Below are 27,220 nucleotides of genomic sequence, written 5' to 3' on the forward strand. Positions count from 1 at the left end.
TTTCTGTTTTAATACATCAAATTTGTTCCGGTTAAATTCAAAACGTACCAATTTATAGCTCTTTTCATTGCCACCAGTCATGGTCGTACATCTGTCAAACTACGGTCATCTGTTGACGGTGGCCTGCAGCCGATGCACACACCTCCTCCGACCTGGCGCCTCTGGATCGTGCTGTGCTGTTGAATTTGCAAAATTTCGTGGACGTGGCTGGTCGTGTGTGCGTGTTTTCGCGTTTCTTATTGCCTCCCCACCCGCGATAGAAAGTGAACCCATCCTTCGCGATAGTGTTAATCGGTTTTTTCGTTGCTGTATTTCCTTTCCAACCCAATCGTTCCCTTCAAGCTTCACGAACCGATTAAGAGGAAGGTGGAGGAAGGTCGAACGTTTTGTGTCACACAGGGCGCGACGAAGGACGGTGCAGACGGGAGGATAAGATAAACGGGGGTGAAAAAATAAGAAACGAAACCCCTGCAGCAGACCTGCGTGCGTGCGTGCGTGCGTGTGTTTTCACCCATCCGTTTCTTTCCACCTAGGACCAGGGGGGTGGGCTATGTGTCTGTCTTCGGATGGAATATTCGATTAGCTTCGATGCATCCCAGCAGTCGCCGTCGTCGTCGCCGTTGCCAGACACCGCCAGACACTGCAGTGTCCGTGTAAAAACCGTGCTTTTGGCCTGACCGTCTTTGGGCTTATGTGTGTATGTGTGTGTGCGCGCGTGATTCGTGTGTTTTCCGTAATCAATAAAATCCGGTACGACGAAAACCAGCAGCAGCGCTACCACCACTACCACCCTTCATCGTGCAGTGCGTGCTCTTTCTCTCTGTGTGTGTTTGTGCTACTATCGCAGTGTGCGTGTGTGTGTGTGAGAGAGTGTTGTGTGATTGGCAACAAAAACAAAGCCTACTTGACACGGTCGGAAGTGAAACAGAGACTGCTGGCGCACACAATCGCTGCTTGCCGTCCATAGAAGAAAGAGGTGGTCGTCGTTTGTCGTCGACGTGGTGTGTGGTCACATCAATCGTCATCATCACCATCATCATCATCACGGACGATCATTTCGGGGGTTCTGTTTTGTATTCCGTTTGCCGAAGAAGTGGCCTTCAGGCGTGTTGTGACGCAGCGTACAATCTTCTGCCCGTGTGTGTCTGTGTGTTTGTGTAAGTGTATAGGGGAACAAGGGCGACCAGAGAGAGATGTCCGAAACGCCCATGCCCGGGATGGCGAAACCTGCCACCCCGACACCACTGCTCGGCCCGTCCGTGGTCGTGCCCGGTGGTGTGGTAGTGGCCCCTGCCGTCGCCGCCGTTGCTGCGGCCACTGTCCCGGCAGCGACCGTCAATGCGGCCGCCGCCGCCGCCAGCCTCGCCAGCGGCAATCCGAACGGTGGATCGAGCACGTCCGTGGCGGCCGCCGCATCCCAGGCCGAGCCGGACATGAAGGGCTGGCTGCTCAAGTGGACCAACTACCTGAAGGGCTACCAGAAGCGGTGGTTCGTACTGTCCAAGGGTGTGCTGTCCTACTACAGGTGCGTGGACGTTACGACATCATCACCCGAGCGTGCGTGTGTGTCTCTTTGTAGCGGTAGCTTGTGTTGTTTTTTTTCACCAGGGCCCTTCATTTCCATACCCCCACGTAGTAGCGAGACACTGCCCCAGTGGATAGTGTTTCCGGAAAGGGAGACACTTATATTACACACACACATACAGCCACACACATACTGTCCACCTGTCACCTCCCAAACAAAAATACACAAAAAACGCTCTTCTAGTATGTAGAGCTTGTATACGCGGGAACGAGAAAACAATGTGACCTTCTCGTGTATCTCTTTGTTTTTCTTTCTGTGTTTTATTGTTTTTCTCTCTCTCTCTCTCTCTTGTTTTCTTTTTCTTTACTCTCTATTGGATTAGTTTATGTTATTTTTAATTCTTATGTTTTCTTTTCTTTTTATTACTAATCATTTGTATTTGTTGTCTTGCCTTTTGAGAGTTATTTGTTTTTTAGTTGGGCAAAGAATGGTGTATTAGTTGTATTTTATTTTAATTTGTTGTTTATTTTTTACTTTTACCTCGGCTACTGGCGACTCTTGAGTATTTTGTTTCTTTTTTTTATACAAAAACGTATTTCTTCACCAAAGAAACCGTATTTAATGTTTTATTTTTTCTTTTAGATTGATTAAAACATGTAAGCCACCTAACAAGCTAAAAAAACCCTCAACAAGACATGAAAATGAAAAACAGATACTTTGAGAGTCGCCCGTCGTCGTCCTCCATGTGTGTGTGTGTGTGATCCATCTTCCGTTCTGCCACAGTCTGCGACACAGCACGGATTTGAGAAGATTGAGTTTGATTGGTTTAATTTCATTACAACACATGTGCGCCTCATGCTCATCCAACCTCCCCGCTTTTCACAGTAGTGCAGGCGCCCTGTGTTGGGTTATCCAACACACAAGCATCCAAATCAGCTGCTTTTTCCATGCCCGGAGGGCTCCAACAAACCCATTACCCATCCTGTGTCATGCTTATTTTTCTATCTTTTTTAGCACAAACCCCCCTATTGCCATTCCTGCCGCAAGCATTTTGGGGGGATCTATTGAAACGGGGAGAAAGAGAGCAACATGCCATGCCCTCACCGAGCAATTCGCCCAGTGCAAGTTGGGGGCACAAGGCCCTTCCATCATCGCTTTGGAAAAGGAAGGCTCATAAAGCAAGCAAAGGAAGCTCTAATTTCGTTTCAATGACGCCTGGCTGGCTGCAGTTGTGATGCAACAAACACGCGGACAAATGCCTTAAGGTGGCACCTCCCTCCCCATTTGGTCTTATGGGAAAATGTGCTGTGTGTTGGTGCAGGCCCTATTTTGTTTGTTTGTACCCAACGAACTGTGCTTTTCTCGGGTGGAATTGAAGCTGTGTTAGTGTGAGTGCAAGTGTGAGGAAGCTGACGTTTGGTTTTGGCCAAGGTGCACAAAGTGTCCGGGGGGTGTTTGTGGGGCGTGTGGTTGTTTATCTGTTGCCCCGAAATGCTCCCTTCCTCCTTTCCTTCCTTGCTCTTGGAACCGAAGGCACACGCGACACACCACTGACAAAGGACATTTCGAAATTTTTGATATTTGTAATGATGATGGTTGCTATTTTTGGGAGGTGCCGTGCATAGCATCATGATGCACGAAACGCTATTAGAAGGACATTGTTTTGAAGGAGGTACCCTGCGCACAGAAAAAAATGCACTTCTGGAAGAAATGTGCCACGGAAAGGGCCGTTACGTCACGGTGCAAAACGTACCGAGGGTTGGGTTTTTTTGCCCACGTCGTACTACTACTTCCACTTCTTGCATAATCATAATGTTCGGTACTTCACCATCAGTACCATTTGGCACAAAAAGAACTTCCTGTTCTAAAGATGTCTTATAATTGTTTGTAAAACCTTTGAATCATTTTGATTTAGTTTCGAAGCGGCATGGCAAAATTAGGAATTTGGTCGAGACATCTTAGCCTTATCTGGGATGATCCCACTTTGGGGTTGGGCCCCGTGGAACAAACACACGCGTGTGTCCAGTGTTCAAGAGGTGCTGCCCGCAACACAAAGACAAAACCGTCCCTTCTCTCCCTATCAGCGGCCAACACAGTCCCACCGGCTCTTCCCGGAGCTCCCTTATCAGCGATTGAAATCGAACGTTTTCGAGTACATTGGACTTGGGCGAGTGGAATTAGAAATGGCTCGTCGCAGCTGTTGGTGAAATAATGATTTAATTGTCCTTTTTTTATTTTGGTTTTCATGCCGAAAACCTATTTCGAACTATTTTCCAAATGTTGGGTATTTTAGAGGAAGCTTGTACGAAGAGCTGCACAGTGAAGAATGCAACGAAAACATCTGCAGCTTCATAGCTTCTCTTGGACAATACGTTATTTATTCATGTGCTTGGCAAATGGCAAATGGGAAGCGTGTTGGTTTATGTTATTTATTATTTCCTCCCCTTTTCAAACCCCCCGTTCCCGATTCCAATCCCACTCATACAACAATACACTGTGCACACACAAATGTAGATGGTTGTTTTTTTGTTCTTTCATTTTCGAGCTGCTGTGAATATGCATGAGTCGCAAAAATGGGGGTTTTCTGGTGGTCACGGGTGTATTAAGAATTCAGATCGAAGAAATGCATCATACTATCATTTAATTTACATCTTATCACACTTGGCCTTTTTGGGGGAAAGGAGCCTCTTGGATAGTGTTGTATCTATATTCATTATTACATTAATACTATCACCTGCTTTTTTATTATATCGCTCGCTTGTTACACTAACTATTCTTTGTTTTGCAATCCACCACAGTTTCTAATCACTCATCGATTTTACCGGTTTTTGGTTTGTGTACAAAAGTGGTTTTACTAGCAAACTCTCTTAACCCATGAGCAGCATGATTTGATTTGTAGTTTAACTTTATTTCTTTAGTATTGTCCTTTTTATTTCTTTTTTTGTTCAAATTGACACTTGGTTTCTTATTAATTTGGTTTTCATTGTTTCACTAACATCAAATAGCTAACACACAATGATAACAAAAAGAAAGATACGCTAAATACATTCGCTTGCTACTATGGTTAGCTGATAAGTAAATGATAATAATAAAAACAATTAATTCATTAAAACAAAACAAAAATCCTTTCCAATACGGTAAAAGCGATACAAACACACACACTTACATACCTGCCATATCAACGTTTCGTTTCATGCCGATATCGTAAAATAGAACCCTAATAAAATATAAAATAAACACTTTTTATCAATTTTAAACCGCAATATGATCGATATAAAAAAATAGTTAAAAAAAAACAAAACAAAAAATCCAAAAACAATCTGATTTGACTCTGGGGTTTGCTATTAAAACAGGGCTGAACATGGAGCCGGATCGTATGCTGGGGGCAGGAGTGCCGCGGGCAAATTATCTATAAGACGCCGCAGGAAAGGTCCCCGACCCGAGTGAGTAGCGTTTCATTTCCTTCTCCTCGTCCTCCTCGTCCCCTGCCGCCTGCCCCACAACCTACGGATGGGTGGGTGGGTATGGGGAGCTAGTGCGAGAGAGAGAGAGGTAGCGAGAGAGGGAAGAACCAAAACAAAAACAAAAAAAAAAACAAAATCAAAAACAATTCCAAACACACGACGTGGAATGAAACAAAAACATAAAAACAAAATAGCAAAGCTCTACGCAATTATATTTTTCCTTCTTCTTTTCTTCTGCTCTCCTTCGTTTTCTATCGAATTTCGGAAATCGTGTCTTTTCACACTAGGCTTACTTAATTCATTCTTGCTACTTTCAAAGCATTCGATTCATGTTTGTTTAGTTTTCGTTGTTTATTTGTTTGTTCGTTTGTTTTCTCTTTACTTTTTGATTATTTTATCTTTTTTTTAGTTTCCATCATTCATTCGCTACCTTACGCTACCTACATTCGATTGTTGTTGTTTCTATCTTTCTCTGTTTACTTTTCTTTATGCATTCCACTGCTACTTGTTTTCTCTTTTAAAATCATTGTTTTTAGCACTATACGAAAATAGAGTTAATATGCGTTTCAATCACTCTTTGATTGAGTTTTCGGTTTTTTAATACTTATTTCGTTAGCTCGTTGAGGGGAAATAAACATATTCTGAAGACTCTTTCGGAAATCTGGTCACCGCTTTCGGTCTCATTATTGCAACTGCACTGCAATAGGGTTGCGTAAACATTGTGGAAGGTTCTGCTTTCTAGAACGAAACGTATTGCCAACCAGTTGGGAAGCAAAACTCAATAAATCTCCCGTAGCCGTCGATGCTTTTACTGAACATTTTTAAAATGCTGCATGTTTATTAATACTCACATTAACATTAATTTGGTCATATGCATGTTATAATATTGCTTTTAATTAATAATTTCACTCAAAACAAAAACATCTTAACATAAGCTTCATTTTTTATATAACATTATAACATATTATAAAAGAAGCATGTTTATTTTTAAAATTCCATTTAGTAAATAGTATTAAATTACCATTAACGGTTGTTTTGTGGTAAACTAAATCAAATTTATGTATGAGACTAATCGTATTATTTAAAAAATAGATAAAATAATGCAAAAAATAACCATTAAAGTAAGCAAACAATGAAACAAGAAAAAAACACCATACAATAAAACAAAACAATAATCCAAGTTTGTAGAGTGTTAAACAAAAACAGAATGATGTAATGCGTCATACCCGTGTTAAAGAGTATCCCTTCTACATGTCACAGCTAGTCGTTAAATGGCTGTTGGCGTCAAATGGAAGCAACGTTTGCATCATGGCACTTAGTTTTTTATTACATTTTTTACCGTTCATTGGGAGTGCATGTTCTTTTCAAAGGGTTGAGATAGAAACGCATATTCTTAACAGAGGCATGATAAAAACCCGTTTCCATGTGCTCTTTTTCATTTGGTTGAACATAAACACAACAAACCCTAAAGCACTTTTTTATTATTTTTATTTATTTATTTTTTGTTTTCTTCTACATTTTTTACCTTTGGAATGCATTTAATTGCCACATTTTTATCGTTTTATTAATGTTTTATGTTTATTGCGCATTGAAAAGCGTCAGAATCAAGTTCGTAAGAATGCCTATACACTTTCCTTTATTTCTTTTTTTTACTTATGTTTGTTTTGTTTTCGATGCATTTTCCAAATTCGATACTAGAAAAAAAACCCACACACACTCACCAAACCCGGGCAACTGGGCGCCTCCACTACCTTTCCTTCTTCTCCTTTCACCGAACATCCTTCTCTTTCGCCAAACTGCACCTTTTATTGTTTTTCTCTCTTTCTCTTACTCTCTCTCTCTTACTCTCTCTCTCTCTCTCTCTCTTATATACAGTATAATGCAGCTATTGAAACAAAAACAAAAAACACACACACTGACCTTTTTTACACTCCTTTTTCTCCCCCTTTTTCCCCCCTTTCCCCCCTCCCTGCCCCGTATAATTTACCCCGCAGGAGCAAAGGAACCATGATGCAATGCTTAAGAGCCCCACGTTCGCCAACTAGATTGGTGGTACCCACCTCCTCCCTGCCCGACTCGAATAGCCTTAGCAGCAATAATGCGCTGATGAAGAAGCATAGCAAAAAGCTGAAAAAGTAATTAAAACTAAAAAAAACAAAAACAAAAAAAAAACGACACACGAATCACATATGCGCGCACACACACATATGCGCTCTCAACTCAAACCACTAAGAACGTGTAACGTGCGTGTGTGTGTGTGTATAGTGTATTTATTAATGTTTTTTTAGCCCCACCGGTAGTAGAGGGAAGCGTTGACACAGGTGGGGTGTGGTGGTAGTGGTGGGTTGTAGTGTGGTAGTTGTTAGTGTAGTTCAGGTGTTTTGGTTTAAGGTTTAAAATTCTCTCGTTCTTCGTTTGTACATTACTGTGTGTTTCTTTCTTACTGGGTGGCGGCTTTCTCGTAGTAAAAAAATAAAAAAAAATCATAAGCAAATCATAATGCTTCTTCCATACAACTGTACATGTGGTGTAACATAAATGGTCACTAACCAGAAAGGCTCTTAACCATTAACACTAACTTCGGTCCTCCATTGCATTGTGTTAATGGAAAGTAAATACAGCAGCAGCAAGCACGGTATATAGAGTAGAGAAAGGTGTTGTGTTCCCTATGTGGGGCGTTTTTCCCCTTGCTTTTTGTATAGAGAGAAGATTCAGTTAATAAAATAGAAGAAAAAAAAACAGTTGGTGGTGGTGGTGTTGGTAAACAATAATCGCTGTTATCGCATTCATCTTCTAATGTCCTTAGCGCCGCACCTTCCAACTTTGCCCACTTCCAATATGCTTCCCAAACCTTCAAAGTTCCCTCCAAAGAATTGCTTTTGTTTTTTTTACTACAAATACACATCCACATTCGTCTCCTATTTTTCTTTCGTCCCATTGCTTGCGTTCTCTGTTGTTTTACACTTTTTTTGGTGTTTGTTCTCATTTCGGTGGTCATTTGTGCTTATCTTATTATCTTTTGATCTCATTTTGCTTTGCTTTGTTGTGTCTGTTTTCTTCTCTTGTTTTGTTTTGTTTTGTGTGTGCTTTTCATTTTCGATAACTTTGTACAAAAGGATTCCTTTTTTCATTTTTTTTTCTTAAATTTCTTATCAGATTTACCCATTGTTTTTGCAAACGGCATATAAAAAAAGAGAATGCTTCCTTTTTGCAAATACGATCGGAAAAAAAGGAATCCTTTCTGTCTGCCGTTGGGTTATTGATAATAAAAGCATCACACGAACCCCTTTATGGTCCTTTTTAATGCTTCCCTTTTCTTCTTTTCTTTCTTTCTTCCCCTTTACATCACATACACACATGCTTACTTGTATACTGGTACATCCTATCTCGATTGTTCCTTACCATATACGAATTTACTACTGGTTTTCCGTTTTTCCTTTTTGTCTTTCTGTGCTTGTGTTTAACGTTTGCTGCAAAAAAACCCACACACATACACACGAACACAAACACACAACACGTGCGTCTTGAATGCTCCTCATCGTTTGCGCTCTGTCCCCATGATGACTGACTGGCCACTTCCTTTTCTTTCTCCCTTTCTCTCTCTCTCTTTCTCTTTCTTTTTCTGTCTATTTTGTCTCTATTTTCCACCGACAGAAATCAGGCCGAAATGGCGCACACATGCCGCGGGACGATATCGCTGCACGGGGCCCTCATCCACACGGTCGACTCCTGCACCTTCGTCATCTCGAACGGCGGCACGCAGACATTCCACATCAAGGCCGCGAACGAGGTCGAGCGGCAGTCCTGGGTGACGGCGCTCGAGCTCGCCAAAGCGAAGGCAATGTAATGTATAACAGCTGTCCTTGCGGACGTGTTAAGGATGTGTTTGGGTATTAATCTTGATTTTGTGTGGTCCCGCCGTCGCCGCTTTATTTCCTTTTTCATTTTAGCCGCGCCATGGAAAGCGACGAAGAGGAGGAGGACAATACGGCCAACACGATACCGAGCGAGGAGCTGAATTTGGTCGTGCGCGAGCTGACGGTGCGGTTAGAAAATCTGAAAACCTGCTACGACCTGATCACCAAGCATGGGGCCGCCCTGCAGCGCGCCCTGTCCGAGCTGGAGACGGGCGACGATCTGGCGAACAAGACGAAAATCGTCAGCGAGCGGGCGACACTGTTCAGAATATCGTCCAACGCTATGATCAATGTGAGTATACGCTTGAAGAAGAAGCAATCACGACGACCGACGACGACGATGACGACGACGGTTTCAACATAAAAAAGGAAAAAATACGGACAAAAAGAGGTTCAGCTGACGGTGACGACATCGACACACACACTTCCCATTATCATAAATCGTTCACAAAAGCGATTAAATTTGAAACCTCCGCGCAATCAGCGCTCCAGTGCACAGTATCAGGTTCGCTTTGGTCGCCGCCAACTGCGTGTATTGTGTATTGCAATTTGATTTTTCGTGTTTCGGGCGGCATGTAAGCATGCCCGCAAGGAATGTGTGTCTCTCCACGGAACACACATTGTGGCTAAATAAAGAATCGCAAAGATAACACAAAACAAAAGCCTTCGACACAACCCTTAGCCGGCCCTCGTATCGGTTACACCAGTCATGTGTGTGTGTGTGTACGCTGGTGCTTACCATCCGGGCACGTGAATGACTCGGCACACTTATCGCGGATGTGGGTGACAATGCAGGAAGGAAAACACATTCTAAGACCTAGACCGATTTGCTGTGAACACAATTTCTTTGTCACGTAAAGGAAGGAAGGAAGCGAATCACCATTTCCCCTACTCATTATTGTTGATGCGAGTATACACGGATGAGCTGTACTGGCTAAAATTTACGTCTGTTAGATAATCTTTACATTTGTCTGATTTACATTCGGTCGTGGAATGTCTTTCTTAAAGATTTTTATTTCTTTTTACATATTTTGAATACTTTGAGCTTGTGTTTTTCTTATTCGCTTTTAAATTTAGAAACGAATTGTTAAGAAATAATACGATTAGACATGGTTTTGGAGGGACATTTCTTGAAACATTCTACCCAAAAATATTTGTGTTAGGCCTCAGTTACTCAGTTAGGCCAAATATCACTAAGGCAAATATTGTGTAAGGTCATTTTTTAGATTTACACTTCGTTTTCAATATGTTGTGTACTTTCATCTTGTTTTTCTATTCGTTTTTTAATTAAAAAAACAAACTGTTAATAAATAATGCGGTAAAAGAAGGGTTTAGGTGAAAGTATGTTAAGGAATTGTACCCAAAAATCGAATCTCTCCATTCGGTTTAGTTTAAATCATTCCTGTTCTTATTGTGAAACGACTTACACTCCTTTTTCAGTATTTTGAGAACATGGAATTGATTTTTAAATTTAGACATGATTGGTTAAGAGTGCCAAGCACTTTTTGTTTAAATTTTTTATTGCTATCATATATGATAGCCAATACCTCCAGGGAAGTGTTTATGAATATAAACAAACTAAAAGAGGATGAAAATAATAATTTTTAATACAATTTTTGTTGATTTCTTGCTGTATTTTCATTGTTTTGCTTTGTTTTGATCATTGTATAGGGTAAAACAACAGTTTAAAGTTATAGGTAGATTTGTTTTCAACAGGATGCTTCTTTGAAAAACGTTCATGTAAACAACGTTGACACTTAGATAATATTTTGACTAACATCTGCTGTTTATCAGCCGTTTTGAAAACTCACATTATAACTAAAATATATGTGGCTGCACTATATTGATCGAAGGAATTGTTGAATTATTGAGTATCAATAAATTAATTTATAAAAAGGTAAAAAACAAAAATTTGTCAAAACCGCTTACACTACAAAGTTATTTCACATTTTGTTGATCTTTTTGCAAAATTTCATGATAATAGACACTATCTGTTACAAGATATTAAGATTTAAAGTCAATTATTCCTGGCTATCATATATGATAGCCATAGCACACAAAACGTTTTGCCTGCAAGGCGTCAATTTCACTTTATTTACAAAATTTAACGTAATTTCTGAAACAGTTTGTTGCTAAATTATTGAAATTAAGTTCAGAAGTTCGTAATTATGAATTGAATAATATGAATGAGTAATATGTATAATTAATATGAAGTTCGTAATTGATAAAATTTAAAATATAATAATTCTTATATCAAATTTGGAAGTTAATTTAATGATGTGAAAAAAGTTGCATTTTCAGGTGGCTGAACAATGATTAGCATTTCTGAAGTTTAACTATTTTTTCACTAAAACAATCAAATTATACGGTTTATTGTTCATATGATGTTATATTACAATTGTCATTAATATACTCAAATATCTTGTAAAATTATCACGATTCCTACAACAGTCAAAAATAGATGCCTTAGAGCCAAAATTTGACGGCAATCACTGTAAATTTTCTTCAAATATTCTTTTAAAAAAACACACTCACGTACAATGTATTTCGTTTATTAATTTTATTACAATGTGCTTTTTTTTAATTTAACATGCGATTGTTGATAAGAAATGAGTTTCGGGATGACGTATAACTATAGTATTCTACCCGTAAAATCCCATGTCTATACTGAATTTAATCTAAATCAGTCTGGCAGATATTACGAAACCTTTCCCAAGTACCGACCGACAAGGCTACGAGCACTCATTAAATCTATGTTATGTCTCATTTTATTACAAGATTACTAATAAAAACGCTTGTATATTACCACTCTACCATCCCCCCTTCATCCCTCTTTTCCAGGCCTGTTCCGACTACTTACAAACGGCGCAGACACAGGGCCACAAATGGTCCAAGATGCTACAGCACGAACGTGACCAGAAGCTGCACCTGGAGGAGATGGTCGAGCAGCTAGCGCGGCAACATTCGCACCTGGAGCAGGCCGCCACCCGTCACAGGCCAAGTGAGTATTAGCGCGAAACGACGACGACAACAACGAACGGCAACGGGGATTGCGCAGACCATGACGTTGTTGTAACCCCGTTTTTGTACATAGAAAAGGTTCTCCTGCTCTTTCTATCTCTCGAGTGGAAGCAAAAAAAACAACAACTGTCACACTACTCATGGAGAAGGAAAAAAAAGAATCGAACACTTGTCGTGTTGGCACAGTGGTTCGTACTACCAAATAACAGGATGCTGTTGGGAAGATTTGCCGGTGAGGTGAGAAACTGCTCGAGTCTCGTTGTGAACCAACCGAGAAGGCGATTTACGCTGTGACGCGGCTGTTGTCCCTCTCCGAGCCTTTATTGACCTTCCCAATTTTGGGACGGCAAATTGAATTACCATCAATTAACCAGCCCGAGACTGGACGATGCCAGGAAGGCCAACCGTTTTGCCAAACCACGGACACGGGATTTGATGCGAACCGCTGGGGGTGAGAGAGCAACAGCATTGATTGGAATTGGAAAATCCACACAGACACGCCGAGACGCCGATGTGTTCGATGCTGGTGCTTTTAGAGAAGACTTTTTGCGAATCATTCCCCGTAGGTGACGTCAAACCGTAGCTTCAACAGTGATATAATGGACCGTTTGGAGTTTTTAGCCTCAATGAATGTTAACACGAATGCTTTGGAGGTTCCAAAATGTCTACTGGCACGTGTTAAACTACAACCGTTCGCTGGCCAGAGGGCAGTAAATAGTAATGAGCAGCAAGTTGTGTCACATAAAATGTTTCGTGCGCGCAACCCGATCCCGCAGCTACTTTCCATATTTATGCACAAAAGGTGGGCTGCTAGGGTTTCGACCCACATGCAATGGCGTGGCGTCCAGCGGCCGCCGCCTAACCGATTGAAGGTCATCAATCCGTCGGTGCCCTGTGCACACCCTTTCCGCCCGTAGTTAGCGAGTAAATCACGCCACACTGGATTGAAATAGAGTACACCTGCACTAAACCTCATACTGGCGCATTGTGTGCGCTGCTCGTTGACGATTATGATGCGTTTGTTCGTGCTTTCCTCGTCATCGTTACACAAGTCTCAAATTGGTGCTGCCCTTGCCAGTTCACAGTGAGCTGGATTTTCATCACGAACCCCCCGACCAAAGCCAACCAACGATTACAATTGGTGATTAATCATAGGTAATGTCGTGTGCGTGGTACCATTTTGCGGAAGTATCTCTCCGGCAGTGTTGAAATTAACCGCCAAAAATTATCCACCAACAAGACAAAGAAGCAAAAGCACTTTGCACGCGGACACGTGCCCCAATGTTGTGGCTAAGGTTGAAGGGAACGGGAGAGGGGAAACGCTACCATTGGGTAGGATAATCGCATGGTAACAATTCCGATTTTTATGATCCCGAAACACGCGCACCTGGTGGGGCAATTTCAACAACAGTTCAGAAACAGCAGCAGTTTTACTCTTTTGCCGGTACGATTAAAATCTAATGCTGCTCTCCCTATCCGTCACAGTTAAGTGAAGTATTTGAAATGCCATCCATTGTAATTGTTGATTGTGATTGCCGACCGGCTGCTCGAGTTCTGCTGTTCGAGTGTCAATTGAATGAATCCATGGCGATAAGAGCAGATACAGTAGCGTGCGTCAGATTTCTCTGGTTTCGCTGGTACGCAAATTGTGTTGTGAAGAAGATAAAGCTCTGTGATGTTGCACTTTTTAATGCAACTTCTTCCCTTGCTATCAATGCTCTTGTTCCTGCTCTGATTTGTTTTGATTTGCTCCATCTGTATTTACGGGCTACCATTCAACGAGATCTTCTAAAGATACTATCTTTCACGATCCTCTACCATCCCCTGTCATTGACAGATTGAAATTTCTAGTGACGGTATGGTTCAGATTTTGAAATTTTAAACAAACTTACCAAACATCTTCCGACAATAAACGTGGATTGGGGCATCAACTCTGCGTAATTTTTACGGAATACACTCACATATTGATGTCAATTAAAAATGTACACAAGATATAGCACAGCGAGCTTTTTTCGATCTCAGCTAGCACTGTTTGACAACTACGGCAACGACGCTGAAACAAAATCACATCACTGTAGAAAACGCCTTGTGCCTTAAAGCGGTGAATGTCCGGTATCATTCTTAGGATGATCGGGATAAGCGTGCGATAGAAAAATGTACTATTTCGAATAGAATATTCTTAACATCTTGCCTTAATTCTTAGATTCGATTTATGGAGCAGAAGCCATGTTAGTAGTGGAACAATAAGTTTTAGTTCAGGTGGTTTTTGGGCACATCAAAGTGCAAAATAGACGATGGTGTAATGGTAGGGTGTAGTGTTGGGTTCCATGAATCTTTCGATGAGATTCATTCATATGAATCTTCAGCGATGAGTGATTTGAATCCCAAATCGCATATCAAAAGATTCATGCATCTCGGAAGATTCATGTATCTATAAGATTAATGAATCTATTAAGATACATAAATCTGCAGGGAATCTTGAATCTTAAGAGATGCATAATCTTCAATATATTGAATTTGCGAGATCCTACAGTGGTAAACTTGTACACCTGTAATAACATGCCCGTTATGGGGTCAAGCCTCGCATGGACCGTCTCCGCGTAGCAGCACAAACTATCAGATTGCGTGGTACTTGCCAAGTAGTCTCGAAGGCTGCCATTATCACACAGGTTGTTACGTCAAGAAGAAGAATTAGAAGAAGCTTAAGCTTTATACATCTTTAAAGACTTATGAATCCTTTGAGATTCATGAATTCCTAGAGATTCATGAATTTTTCGAGATGTATTAATGTTTTGTGGTTCGTTAATCTTTCCAGATCCATGAGTCTTTCGAGATTCATGAAGCTTTCGAAATTCATGAATCATTCTAATATGTATATAATCATATCAAAGACTCGTTCAGATTCATGAATCGGAATGTCATTTACCCAACACTAGTAGGGTGTACGGGTGGTCCTGGGGTACAGTCGTCAACGCGAACGACTCAATAACATTCCCGTCATGGGTTAAAGCCTAGAATTGACCTCGTCCCGTTGCAAGGACTTGACTTTATCTGGCTACGTGGTACTGAATTAGTTTCGAAAGCCTGTATAGGCCGACATGTCCTTATGCCGGCTAGGACGTTATGCCACATAGAAGAAGAAGTAGTAGGGTGTATAAGCGAGTGGGTAAAGGCATCTTATAATTGGACACAATAACCATAGTCGGTCATGGTCTTCGCCTAAGACACTAATGGGTTTGGCCAGCTGTGTGACTTAAGCTAACTATTATTGAGCACACCAAATCCTGCGTATTGTGGCTCGGTTCATACGAGAGCTTGAACCTTTGCCACGCATTTAGCTAAAGGCACGTTATGCAAGTTGACAACAGTACCACAGAACCTGTAACACGGTGTTAGTAGGTCATAATGCCAAACAAAAAGGAAAATTCTCGTTACTTGCATGGTAGAATAGTGTGAGATCTACTAAGTTTGTAGGTGTATGTTATGAAATGTATCGTTCTCCACTACATTTTTTGCATGTGAGATATATTATCACAATGTTTGCACTCTTCCCTACAGCAACTCGGTTGCGATGGCACGGACAACGGTGTTGTTTGTTTACTTCTATACAGACTTAGGACCGATTTACAGAACCAACAACAGTCTACTGCAATCAAAAGACTTCAACGTGGTGACATCATTAAATGCAAACACCCCTGCAATACGTGGCAACAACTGTAGAGCTTAAAACGAACACCTGCTTTAAAAGCAAACATTTTGAAAAAAGTTTTTCTGTATTTCATGACGATGAGTGTAAAATTGTTTCTTATAGGAAAATGTTTTTAAAAATCATATTTACTGAACACAATTCATTGCACCTACTCCGGCAAACCGCACTGTACGTTCGCGTAAAGCGTGTGTTTGTAGTGGTGTTGCAACCATCGCAACTGCATGCGAGCGAGAGAGAGTGTGTACGCCAGAGAGAGAACGAGAGCGCAACCCCGGTGTGGCCCCGTCTTTTCTTTTCTTTTTTTTTCGCCACAATAATTCGCACAACCACCATACGGCGCGGCGGGGCCGCAGCAGTTGACAGTTCGGTTCTATCGCGAGTCCCCGGCGGCGGCGGCGACAGTGGCCACACAGTCAGCAAAGCGCGGTCCACGTTCCAGCCCCGCTGATAAGCCCTTTTTGCGTACGTGTGCGTGTAGGTGTGTGTGTGTGTGTATTTTGGTAGTGTGTGTGGGTGGGTGGATGGTAAATCGGTGTGAATCTGTTGCGCTTTGTGTTGCGGTCCGTGGTTGTTTTCTTTTATCCCAGAAGTTGTGCCAAAGTTATCGCCGCCCGCTTAGAAGAAGACACTAGTCGTCTGCCATTACCTTTCTAAACGGTTTGTGTAGTTGTGTGTAATCGTGTAACGTTAGAGAAAGAGAGAGAGAATGGCAAGAGCGAGAAGGAGAGAGAGAGAGAGGTAGAGCGTAACAATTGGCCACAGGAAGAAAAGAAATAGCACACGAATGGGACAAAACAGATATTTCGGCACCACCAACACCACCAACAGACAGATACGGCTATTATCGTATGATTCGTGACGTGGTAGTACCGACACACATATGTGTGTACCATCCGGTCGGTCGGTGAAGTAATAGGGCCCTCACACTGACTGTACAAAACACACACATCATTTGAATTTCGGGTTCCTGTGTCCTTCCCTCTTGCTGACCCCGTTTTTTGTGCCTCCTCTCACCACCGCCGGCCGTTATCAGTGTTGAGCGGTCGGTGGTTTGCATGACGCTTGACTTATGCTTTTCCACGAACAAATCAGCTGATTGTGACATGACGCGTGCGTTAATCATCATCGTCGTCTGCTGACTGATAGGAGTAAAGTGATAATTGATTTGATAATATTGTGCTCTTTATAAACAACCAGAAACCTTCCCCAGAACGGCGGCCCCCGTTAAGAAAATACGGCCTACTCTTCCACACATCAAATGCCAATCGTGACATCACCATCGGTCACGCATACATACGGCATACTGCAAAGCAGCGGCAGCAGCAGCAGCGGCAGCAGCTGCTAACCTTGTACGCGTGTACTTTGCGAAGGTTTCAGCGTGCTACGTTTGCAGCAGAATCGCGCGGCAGTGGCAGTGTGTGCGTGCGTGCGCTTCCAACGGTAGCGCAAGTCCAGGGCCGTTTGCGCTTAGAACTGTGTACTAGATTGTGCGCCACATCTGTGTTCGTTCGCGCAAAAAAAGGTGTGACGACACAGGGAATTTGTAGGAAGCAACGTGTCAGTTTGCAAGCACGGATATACGGACTTTAAATATAGCAACATCCTAACTGAACGCACCTAACCGATGTTGGGTGGTCCGATACACCCGCTCGGCTCAACAGTGTCTGGCGTTATTTCCGGCCCTAATACGCTCAACGCCGTGCTTGTTTACGTATGCAACGAAAAGAAAAAAGGGGGAAAAGGAGGAAGCACAAATTTGCATACCGAAACAACACCGAAAGGGAAAGCTGTGTGAGAAACCACAAGGTGTCTGATTGCGTGGAAGATTTTTTTTTTTTTTGACGCGGAGAAGTCATTGTCCAGTCACTTGATCTTGTGGAATCAACCCCCCAAGGTCTGCGTCTTCCACTTACGCTTTGCCTTCCCTTTTCCGATTCTATTCTTATTGGGAAATAAGACAATCACCGTCATCAAGGTGATGTCGCGTCGGTCACAGCGAGTACACAGTGACGGCAAAGAGGGGGAAGGGACCTTGAAACACGGGGCGCGCATAAATTGACAACACTAAATAACGCTCGCCAACCGTCGCTGTGCGTTCCAATTTTGCAATCTAAAGGGATATAAATATAATGCAACAATTTAATGCAAACAGCGACGAGCGAGAGGGGAGAGGCGGTCGATAGCTCTCCGTTCTGGCCAATAATATGGTTCATTTTTTGTTATTTGTTTTTTTTTGCGCAAAATTTAATCATAAAAAGCTACAGCTTTGTTACGAATTCATACACTTTGGTGCGGTACAATTAAAACCCGCGTACCGTAATTACTTATTTAGTGTGTGTATGTTTTGCGAAAATAAAACACAACAACCATACACACTTTGGGTCAGATTACGGTCTAACTTAATTATTTACGCACCGTCGTCTAACGGTCGAACGCACTGCGCGGCCTAGAATCCCGCCGGCGACCACCGCCTGGCTCCACCATGTCTGGACAATATTATTATTTCCTGGGAAGTTGTTTGTTCGTGTGTATGTGTGTTCTATTTTATCCTTCCGTTTTGGGTTTTTTTTTTAGGCTTTACTACTGGACAGTCTAACAAACGGAAAACGCCGGTATAAGTACACCAAACCGAAATGGCAAAAGTTGGACACTGCAGTTACACTTGTCGACAGCTTGAAAAGGGCCTGCAGGGATAGGAAGAGAGATAGAGAGGTTTAAATGGTTTCCCTGTATCCTTCTAACAGCGCAATTTGCTGTATTAAGGACGAGAACTAGCGCCAATTTGTTGCAACGTGCCACTACTAATGTGGCGCAAAGTGCATAATGACATCGTTGACCTTGTTTGTTTTTTGGTACAATCGTGGCAAAGCAATGACGGGAAGGGACTGAGTTTTAACTAATTATTCATCTTTAGAAGAAGCGTAGGAATGGTATGCTTTATTTAGAAAGAAGAATTCATGTGCTTTCAGCGTCACACAATGTGTGCAGTTATGATCTCTCTTGGTATTAGTAGTTGCCATGTTTAATAAGCATTTCATTCACGATAGAAATGATTCATTGCGTTGTAATGTCGCCTATGACGCACATGATCTTGTGGCTTTACTTAGTTTAGTTCTTTATCTATTTAGCTAACATCCACATGATCTGCTGAACCGACTGTACAATTGATCATTCGAATGATCGAATACAATTGATCAACAAAAATTACAAAAAGGGAAAGAAAGTTTTAAATTCAATAAAAGAGAAAAGGCATTAAAAAGGAAAGTGTAGAAGAAGTAATCAAACAAACCAAACAACACCTGGTACCATCGGTATTAAGATTAGCGAGGAATTTGTGATCATCAGGCGGTGTAGCAGTCAAGTTCTTGCAGCTGCTCACTTACTTGACGATTTGACCGATAAGGGGCCTGATTGTGTTTGCTTTGCAAAAAAACGACTCTCCCATCCTCACAGATTGATCCGGACGATTTTGCTTTGACTAAATTCTTTCCTTTGTTTTGTGTGTTCTTCCCCCTATTTGCAGACGCAGCCACATCCGCATCGGATGACGAAGATAACGAGTTCTACGATGCACAGGAGGAAGGCGGCTCTGTCACGCAGGAAGATAGCTCATTCATACTAAACATACCGGTCACGACGCATCACAACCATCGGCGGAACTCGAACGACGCCACCGGAAGCTCATCGGAAGGGGAGGACGGCAATAGTGAAACGCAGCAAGTAAGAACGGCCGCACCTATTTTATTATAATTTCCACTCCCCAATCAGTGCAGATCATTAACGGCCGGCCACTTGTCGCTGTCATTCTCGCCCCCTACAGGTATTAGTGGTCGCCGAGAATCTAGACAATATGGATGTGACCGATAGGATATCTGTACATAGTAGCCAAGCACTAACACCAACGCTAGCGAACCAATCGAAGGTGGTGCGCAAGCGGCGGACCCGCGTCCCCGACAAGCCCAACTATCCGCTCAACCTGTGGTCGATCATCAAGAACTGTATCGGCAAGGACCTGTCGAAGATACCGATGCCGGTCAACTTTAACGAGCCACTATCGATGCTACAAAGGTAAGAGAACACTCGTACATAGGAAATCGAATTTAATACGGTTTACTTAATGGTCATTTATTTGTTTGTTTGCTGGGGCGCAGATTGACGGAAGATTTCGAGTATTCGGAAATACTGGACAAGGCGGCACAGGCGAAGGATACCTGCGAGCAGCTCGCGTACGTGACAGCATTTACCGTGTCCAGCTACTCGACCACCAGCAACCGTACCGGCAAACCGTTCAACCCGCTGCTGGGTGAAACGTACGAATGTGATCGCACCGACGATCTCGGCTGGAGGTGCATTAATGAGCAGGTGAGCAGGAGTGAGCGAGAGAGATAAAGAGTTAAAGATCCTTCAATCGTGTGCATTCGGATTCAGCATTATTGATCAGAATGAATACTTAAAGTAATTGAAACTTATAGCTCGCAATTTAAGCGATTCACAAATCAGAATCATCGATGATGATGATTCTCAGAATCAGATACGTAACAAAAAACTGATCAAGAATCTCGATTCGAATGAATGTTAAATAAAATAGGGATAATTCTTCTGCTTTGAGAATAATAATGGAAAAGCTGACTCACACTCATGAATCTTTTAATCGAGTCATGTTTAGATTCTTGGGATGCTTTAATGATTTTAGAATTTACGAAGTGTGCAAACATAGTTTTTATAGCTTCATGAATCTTCAGTAAATCAGGATTCTTTTATGATTCATGAATCTTTTTATGTATTGTGATTATTTCATCATTTAAGAGTCTGTTATGATTAATGATTCTTTTATGATACATTAATCTTTTTTATGTTTTGTGATTCTTTTATCATTTAAGAGTCTTTTGTGATTAATAATTCTCTTATGATTCATTAATCTTTTTTTATGTTTTGTGATTCTTTTATCACGTACGATTGTTTTATGTTTTGTGATTCTATAATGAATTACGAGTTTTTAACGATTCTGCTTTTCTTAAATATTCATTCATATGAATCGTGGACTGAGTGATTCAAATCACAAATTGAATATCTCAATATGAATACCTCGTGATTCTATAAAGGGGTTTAAATGTAAACATATTCATAAAACTCTGAATAATCATCAGTAATCATGAATCATGATTAATCTGGCAACTTAGTTTTATAAATATGTTTACATTTAAACCCCTTTACAGAATCACAAGATATTCAAATTGAGATATTCGATTCGCGATGCGAATCACTCGGTACACGATTCATATGAATGAATATTGAAAAAAGAACATTAGTTTCGAATCTTGAATTTTAGAAGGTTAATCTATTTTGTGTTTAATAATCATGATTCAGTTCGTGATTCAATTGACTCTGACTCTGACTGAATCGATTCAAGCACAGCACACTCATCTTCCCCGTTTTTCATTCCAAGGTATCCCACCATCCACCGATGGCCGCCCAGTACTGCGAGGGGCGGGGCTGGCGCTGCTGGCAGGAGTTCACGATGACGTCCAAGTTCCGCGGCAAGTACATCCAGATCGTGCCGCTCGGCTATGCGCACGTCGAGTTTCCCGCCACCGGCAACCGGTACACCTGGCGCAAGGTGACGACGACCGTGCACAACATCATCGTCGGCAAGCTGTGGGTGGACAACCACGGCGACATGGAAATCTTCGGCGAGCGGAACGCGAAGGGCGTCAAATGTCACTTGAAGTATCTGCCGTACTCGTACTTTACGCGCGACACGCAGCGGCGCGTCAAGGGCGTCGTGATGGACAGCTCCAACCAGGTGAAGTGGGTGGTGAACGGTACGTGGGACAGCAAGATCGAGATAGCGCCCGTGACGTCGACGAGCGGCTCGACGGAGAACCCGGTGTACAAGACGGGAAACTACAAGACGGCCTGGACGCGCCGCATGCCGCCGCCGGACAGCGATCGGTACTACAACTTCACCCTGCTGGCCTGCCAGCTGAACGAGCCGGAGCCGGGCGTGGCGCCGACGGACTCGCGGCTCCGGCCCGACCAACGCCTGATGGAGGACGGCAAGTGGAATGAAAGCAATCAGGAGAAGCTACGGTAAGTGGATGGATGATGCGGGCTGAGGCGGTCGGTTAAATTTGGATTTGGCATTTGTGTAATTAAATCATCACACATCCCGCTTGCTCTTACAGGTTAGAGGAAGGTCAGCGCGCACGTCGCCGGCAGCGTGAGGCCGAAGCGGAAACGGCCGCAGCGGAAGGTCGCCCCTATCCACCGTACGAACCGATCTGGTTCGGCAAGGAGAAGGAAGAGGGTACGGATAATCTAGTGCACGTGTACAATGGCACCTACTGGGACGCGAAAGCTAAAGGGGACTGGTCGAAATGTTCAACCATTTTCTAAGCGCTCCCTTCCGGTGGCGCCCCCAAAAGGGCAAAATGGTGTGCAACGTGAGCGTCGTCACCTCCCATTTATACTCCAAGCAAAACCAATGCTTCTTTTCCTAATGACCTAAACGTGTCGGTGATAAAGCGAGAGATATAGAGGGAGAGAGAGAGGGGGGGATATTGTGTGGTAAGCATGTTGTGGTAAATTGTGTATCTATTTAAAGGCAAAGTTAAATCATCAAATACAGGATTCTTTACATGTTCGAATAACACGCAACTCCTTAACCGCAGCAGCAACAGGGGCAGTAAGTCCAGGTGGATAAAGGAGAAAAAGAGAAAGTGTGCGCACCTTTGTCGCCGCATTGATTAGCAAATATGTATTGCCATGATTCTCCAATCCCTCTGTATTGGTTTAGCGTGAAGAAAAGTAGAGGAAAGGAATAAATTGGGAAACGAAGCGGAGCGCATTTTTTGTATACCATCTACCAGAACACGAATCGGCACCAGGGCGAATGGGACTGTGCAAGAAAAACAAAAAAAAAGGTAATAGGACAAGTACACTGGGACAGGGGGAGAGGGCTAAGCTAAGGGGTGCAAGGGTGCATATGTGTGTAAGGCTCAGGCGCATCGGATTAGAAATGGACCGAGCTTTTTCAAATGTTACAGGATGATAGCAGGAGGACAAGCAGGATGGTTTGTCCAAAGTGGCGAAAAGCAACCAACAGAAAAGCTGCAGTAGTTGAAACTTTCTAAACTGATACGAAAAGAAAAACGAGGAAAAAGGAAGAAAACGATTCTCATGTAAGCAAAACCAAACAAAATAGTCCTTATACTGTGTTGTACAGAGAGATAAAAGGAGAGAAAGGAAGAAGTAGAAGAAGATGAAGAAGCGATAACTAACAAACTTCCCTCCTTCCTTCCCAAAACAAAAACAGAGGGTAAAATATTAATTAAATATTATAAATTAGCAATTAGTCTCTCAGAAGAAGAAAAAAAGAAGCCCGTTATGAGAGTGTTGCTATATTACTGTGTTTGTTTCGTTCTCTTGAATATATGATAGTTGTACCACACTACTGTGTTAGTGAGTTGTTACATTGTTTTGTTTTTTTTTCTTTTACTTTTTCTCTACTTTTTCTTCATTTTCTTTTCTTTTACTCCTCTACATGTCCTTTTTTTCGACTTTTAGGTGTAATTTATATACTTTCTGTAAGTTTTTACTTCTTTTATTTATTCGTTCTACCACTTTATTGGTGAAATAATCGTAATGCAATGGTGTGTAGACGGCGGCAGGGATGAAAAATAGGTGCAAAACACACTTGGAACTTGTTAAAATATTCAGACAACGAATGACTTACTCTCAAAACTGTTCTTAATCGAAATATTCGCAACAGTAGTGCGCAATCGTTTCGCCCGTGTTTGCGTTGAGCTTAAAAACGCTCCCGTTGAAAAGCATTTTCTAGCAAAACAACAACAACAACAACAACAACAACAAAAACATTAAAAAACTTTCTTCTTGTGTTCTTGTGTATTGTAATAGCTTTTCCCGATGTGGCGCGCTCGATGTATTATTGAAACCAACATAACAACAAAAGGAAAACCTACACCACCATTTAAAAATGTGCACACACACCTATTAGAAAGTTCGTTACAAAGCAAAGCAAAAAAGCAAAAGTAAAACTAATACTACTACCATTACTACCTACTACCACTACTGGGCCCGTCTACAAATAAATATTACAAAAACAAAAACAAAACAAAACAAAACAAAGCTAATCGTGTTGGTTCCAAAAATGGCAAATGTTTTTAAAAATGGCTAGCAAAAACAAAACGGTTATTAAAACAATTTCTTACAATGCAAAATTTAGAGCAAAACCAAAAAAAAAAGGAAAAAAATGCGCCAACCCCCAAAAACAAAAGAGGAGACATGATCGAGAGAGACAGAGAGAGAGAGGAGAAAATAGAGAAGATAATTAAATAGGTAATTCTCTACAGAAACGTTCGAAATAATAGTAGGCTATGGAATGGGTCCTCCTTTTTCGGCATAAGCATAACGCCAGCATTAGGTAAATGTTTGCCGAATATTCTCCATCTCCCCAGGATCGTTCGAGGAAATTGGGATGGAAGGGGCGGAACAGTGGGCGAGAAAATGGAAGAACAATGTCCAAGAAAATTCGTTTGTTACGCTTATGAAGCTGCTATCCAATTTTGTGGTAATAAAAACAAACCCAGGACGACAAGGAGGGTGCGGTGTGCGGTACAAACATCGTCCAAACATAACCCAACCCGCGCGCTGTTTTGCGTAATTGGATTTTCTCATTCATTCGGGGGAAGGTAAGTAGAAAAAAAAAACAAAGCTGCTTGTAAGGAATATTTTTTGTATATATTTTTCACGCCTCCTTTTTTGTTTCTTATCGCTTTCTCATAAAAGATCCTTGATTTTGTCGTGACATCCTTTCCTTTTTTCCCGAATGTATCCCGTAGAAGAAAAAAAATCACTCCCCTTCTCCTAATTGGTTTGTGGGGATGGGGGCATCACCAACCCCCCCTCGCCCTAATACACCTTCCTTTTCCCCTTCCTCTCCCAACTATTAATTATCTAGATTCGGCTAGTTGTGTGGGTGTTCGCTGTGTGATTTCCGGTTAAACGATTGCACGAAGTTGGATTGTGTGTGGAATTCAAATTGGAATTAATGGTAACCATTGCCATTAAAGGGTTTCTATCCAGTTGTTTGTATGAAATGAATGGGTGTGTGTGTGTATTTGTGTGACTAGCTGCATGTGTAAGGATTGGATGAACCCCCGGGGAGATATGAACTCTTTGACCACTGCTCCCCCCTTCAAGTAGCCCCCCTACTTCATCAGCGCATGCACAACGGCCTTCGCGTTCAGCGCCTTCAGATCGGTGTACGTTTGCCCGGTGCCGACGAACACGATCGGCTGCCCGGTAATGTACGTCATGGAGATGGCCGCACCGACCTTGTCGTCGATCGTGTCAAACTTCGTCAGCACAATGCCGTCGATGATGTGGGGCCGCTCGCTCGACGAGTAGTCGGCCAGCGCCTGGTTGAACTTCACCAGCTGATCGACCGCCTCATTCCCCACCAGCGCCTCGCCCACAAACAGCACCAGGTCCGGTTCGTTCACCTTGATCAGCTTCGCGAGCGCACGCATCAGCGGCTCATTGTCCTGCATCCGGCCGGCCGTGTCGATCAGCACCACATCGATCTTGCTATCGTTCGCGTACCGGATTGCTTCCATCGCAATGCCGGCCGCATCTTTCCCGTATCCCTTCTCGTACAGCTGCACCATACTGCGGCCGCCATGCCTTTCCGCCGGGTGTAGCGCGTTCAGGTGGCGCATGTGCGTGCGCAGCTGCTCGACCGCACCGGCACGGAACGTGTCGCAGGCCGCAATCAGCACGCTCAGATTATTCTCGATCAGCCAGAAGCAAATCTTGGCCAGATTGGTCGACTTGCCCACCCCGTTCACGCCGCAAAAGCTCATCACGAACGGGCGGCCGGCCCGCTTCGCCTCCAGACAGTCGCGCAGTATGTCGACGCGCCGCTTGGGCGACAGTATCTGCACCAGCGCCTCGGTCAGCGTGTTCCGCACCGTGGTGGCGATCGTGTCGAACGTGCCGATCACGCGCCCCTCCAGCTTGCCCGCCACCGAATCGCACAGCTTCTGCGCAATGTCCGACGCGACGTTCTTGCCGATCAGATGGTCGCGCAGCTTGTCCAGTGCCGGCTGCATGTCGTCGCGGGTCAAATTCTTCGACCCGACCAGCCCCTTGAACATGGAAAACATGCCCCCGCGGGAGGAGGAGGACGGCTTTTTACCACCACGCGGCTGCTGCTGCTCCTCGTACTCTTCCTCCTCCTCGTCCTCGTCCTCGTCGTCCTCCTCGCTGTCCGACTCAACGGCCAGATCGCGGATGCCACCGCGCATGCTGCCAATGATTTGATCGTTCGGCGTGAAGTCGCTCTTCACGTCCTCCGGCCGGTCCTTGCTGCGGTCCAGGTTGGGCAGATCCTTCGTGTTGCCGCCCAGATCCCACACGCGCATCTGCTTCCCCTTCTGCGGCTGCTGCGGCGATTTCGGCGACTTTTGCTTCTCCAGCTTGCTGCCCTTGCCGCCGCCGCCGCTACCGCCCTTCATCTTTTCCGCAAACTTTTTGCGGCTCTCCATAATTAGATCCTCGCCCAGCTCGGGCGGGCTCCCGTTGGAGCGGGGTGAACGGGGCGCCTCCATCCCGTCACTGTCCACCAGCAGCTCACTCGCCGCCTTCTTCTTCTCCGCTATCTTGACCGACTTCTTGCTGCCACTGCCCGCCCCGGCCGGTGGCTTCTCCTCGCCCTTGCGCTCTATCATCGAGGCGACCGTTTTCTTCGATTTGGCCGAATCCTCGTAGCTGCGCATCTGCTTCGGCATGGTGGCCTGCTGCCGGCCCCACTTTTCCGCCCGCTCGAGGATGCGCCGGAAATCGGCCCCGAACTCAAAGTCCGCCCCGTAGTTGCGATTGTCGACGCGCAGATCGTTCTTGTACCGGTCGCGAAACTCCAGATGCACATCGCTCAGAAACTTGTCGATGTAGGAGAGCTGCAGTATCTTCTGGAACGCGACCACAAACACCAGCTCGAACTCGTTGTCCAGCTTGTACTGGAGCGACAGGCCATCGTGATCGTACACGCCGGAACGTTCCTGAAAGGAGGCAGAGAAGCTGTCAATTTTTTGGCTGCCTGACCACGGGAATTGCGGGAAGAGGAATCCCACATTACCTGTAGGATGACGCTCTTAATAAGCGCATTTACTGACGGGGCAAAGAGCTGGTTGGTGCTGCGGAAGCACCACAGCACGATGCCACCCTTGGTGAAGATCGTGAATAGGTCCAACATCCTGCTGCCTCACGTGAACACGCACTATACTGGTACTACGCAACTAAATAACAACGCCTCGGTCTGGGTCTGGGCAAAACAAAACAACGTAAAATACTACCTAATAACAAATGGAAAACGGAAAACAACAACAAATGGCAACAATGGCGTGCAGTCTCGTGCGTGCGAATACTTTTGCACTGTGGGCTGTTTTTTTATTGGTCCTGCTGGGAAAGAAAAAACACGACCCTTTTCTCAGCTAATATTCACAGCGTTTCCAGTCCAAAGTTTGCTGTGTTGGCGATAACATTGTTTTGAAACCGATTGCGT

At 43.5% G+C, this 27,220-nt stretch overlaps 2 protein-coding genes across 5 annotated transcripts; one reads left to right on the forward strand and one right to left on the reverse strand.

Annotated features, from left to right (window-relative positions):
- The first annotated feature begins 162 nt into the window (after window positions 1–162).
- Window positions 163–23,108, forward strand: LOC120959918 (oxysterol-binding protein 1). Of its 4 annotated transcripts, XM_040383685.2 has the most exons (11): window positions 163–1,525; window positions 4,879–4,968; window positions 6,984–7,124; window positions 8,644–8,832; window positions 8,940–9,198; window positions 11,748–11,907; window positions 19,160–19,356; window positions 19,457–19,704; window positions 19,788–19,998; window positions 21,083–21,726; window positions 21,822–23,108. In XM_040383685.2, exons 1-11 carry the CDS (start codon window positions 1,194–1,196, stop codon window positions 22,030–22,032), a joined length of 2,682 nt encoding a protein of 893 aa, XP_040239619.2. In that variant the 5' UTR covers window positions 163–1,193; the 3' UTR covers window positions 22,033–23,108. The 4 variants fall into 4 exon arrangements, with proteins under 4 accessions (XP_040239619.2, XP_040239621.2, XP_040239620.2 ...); XM_040383687.2 differs by lacking the exon at window positions 6,984–7,124 and having other exon boundaries at window positions 164–1,525; XM_040383686.2 differs by lacking the exon at window positions 4,879–4,968 and having other exon boundaries at window positions 164–1,525.
- A 1,266-nt stretch (window positions 23,109–24,374) lies between these two features.
- LOC120959919 (signal recognition particle receptor subunit alpha homolog) lies at window positions 24,375–27,220 on the reverse strand. Its single transcript, XM_040383689.2, has 2 exons — window positions 26,795–27,220; window positions 24,375–26,717 (listed from the first exon to the last, which is right to left on the reverse strand). The coding sequence occupies exons 1-2, from the start codon at window positions 26,909–26,911 to the stop codon at window positions 24,867–24,869; spliced, it is 1,968 nt and encodes a 655-aa protein (XP_040239623.2). The 5' UTR covers window positions 26,912–27,220; the 3' UTR covers window positions 24,375–24,866.

This window comes from Anopheles coluzzii, chromosome 3 (assembly GCF_943734685.1).
Source record: "Anopheles coluzzii chromosome 3, AcolN3, whole genome shotgun sequence".
In the NCBI taxonomy this organism is placed as follows: Eukaryota; Metazoa; Arthropoda; class Insecta; order Diptera; family Culicidae; genus Anopheles; species Anopheles coluzzii.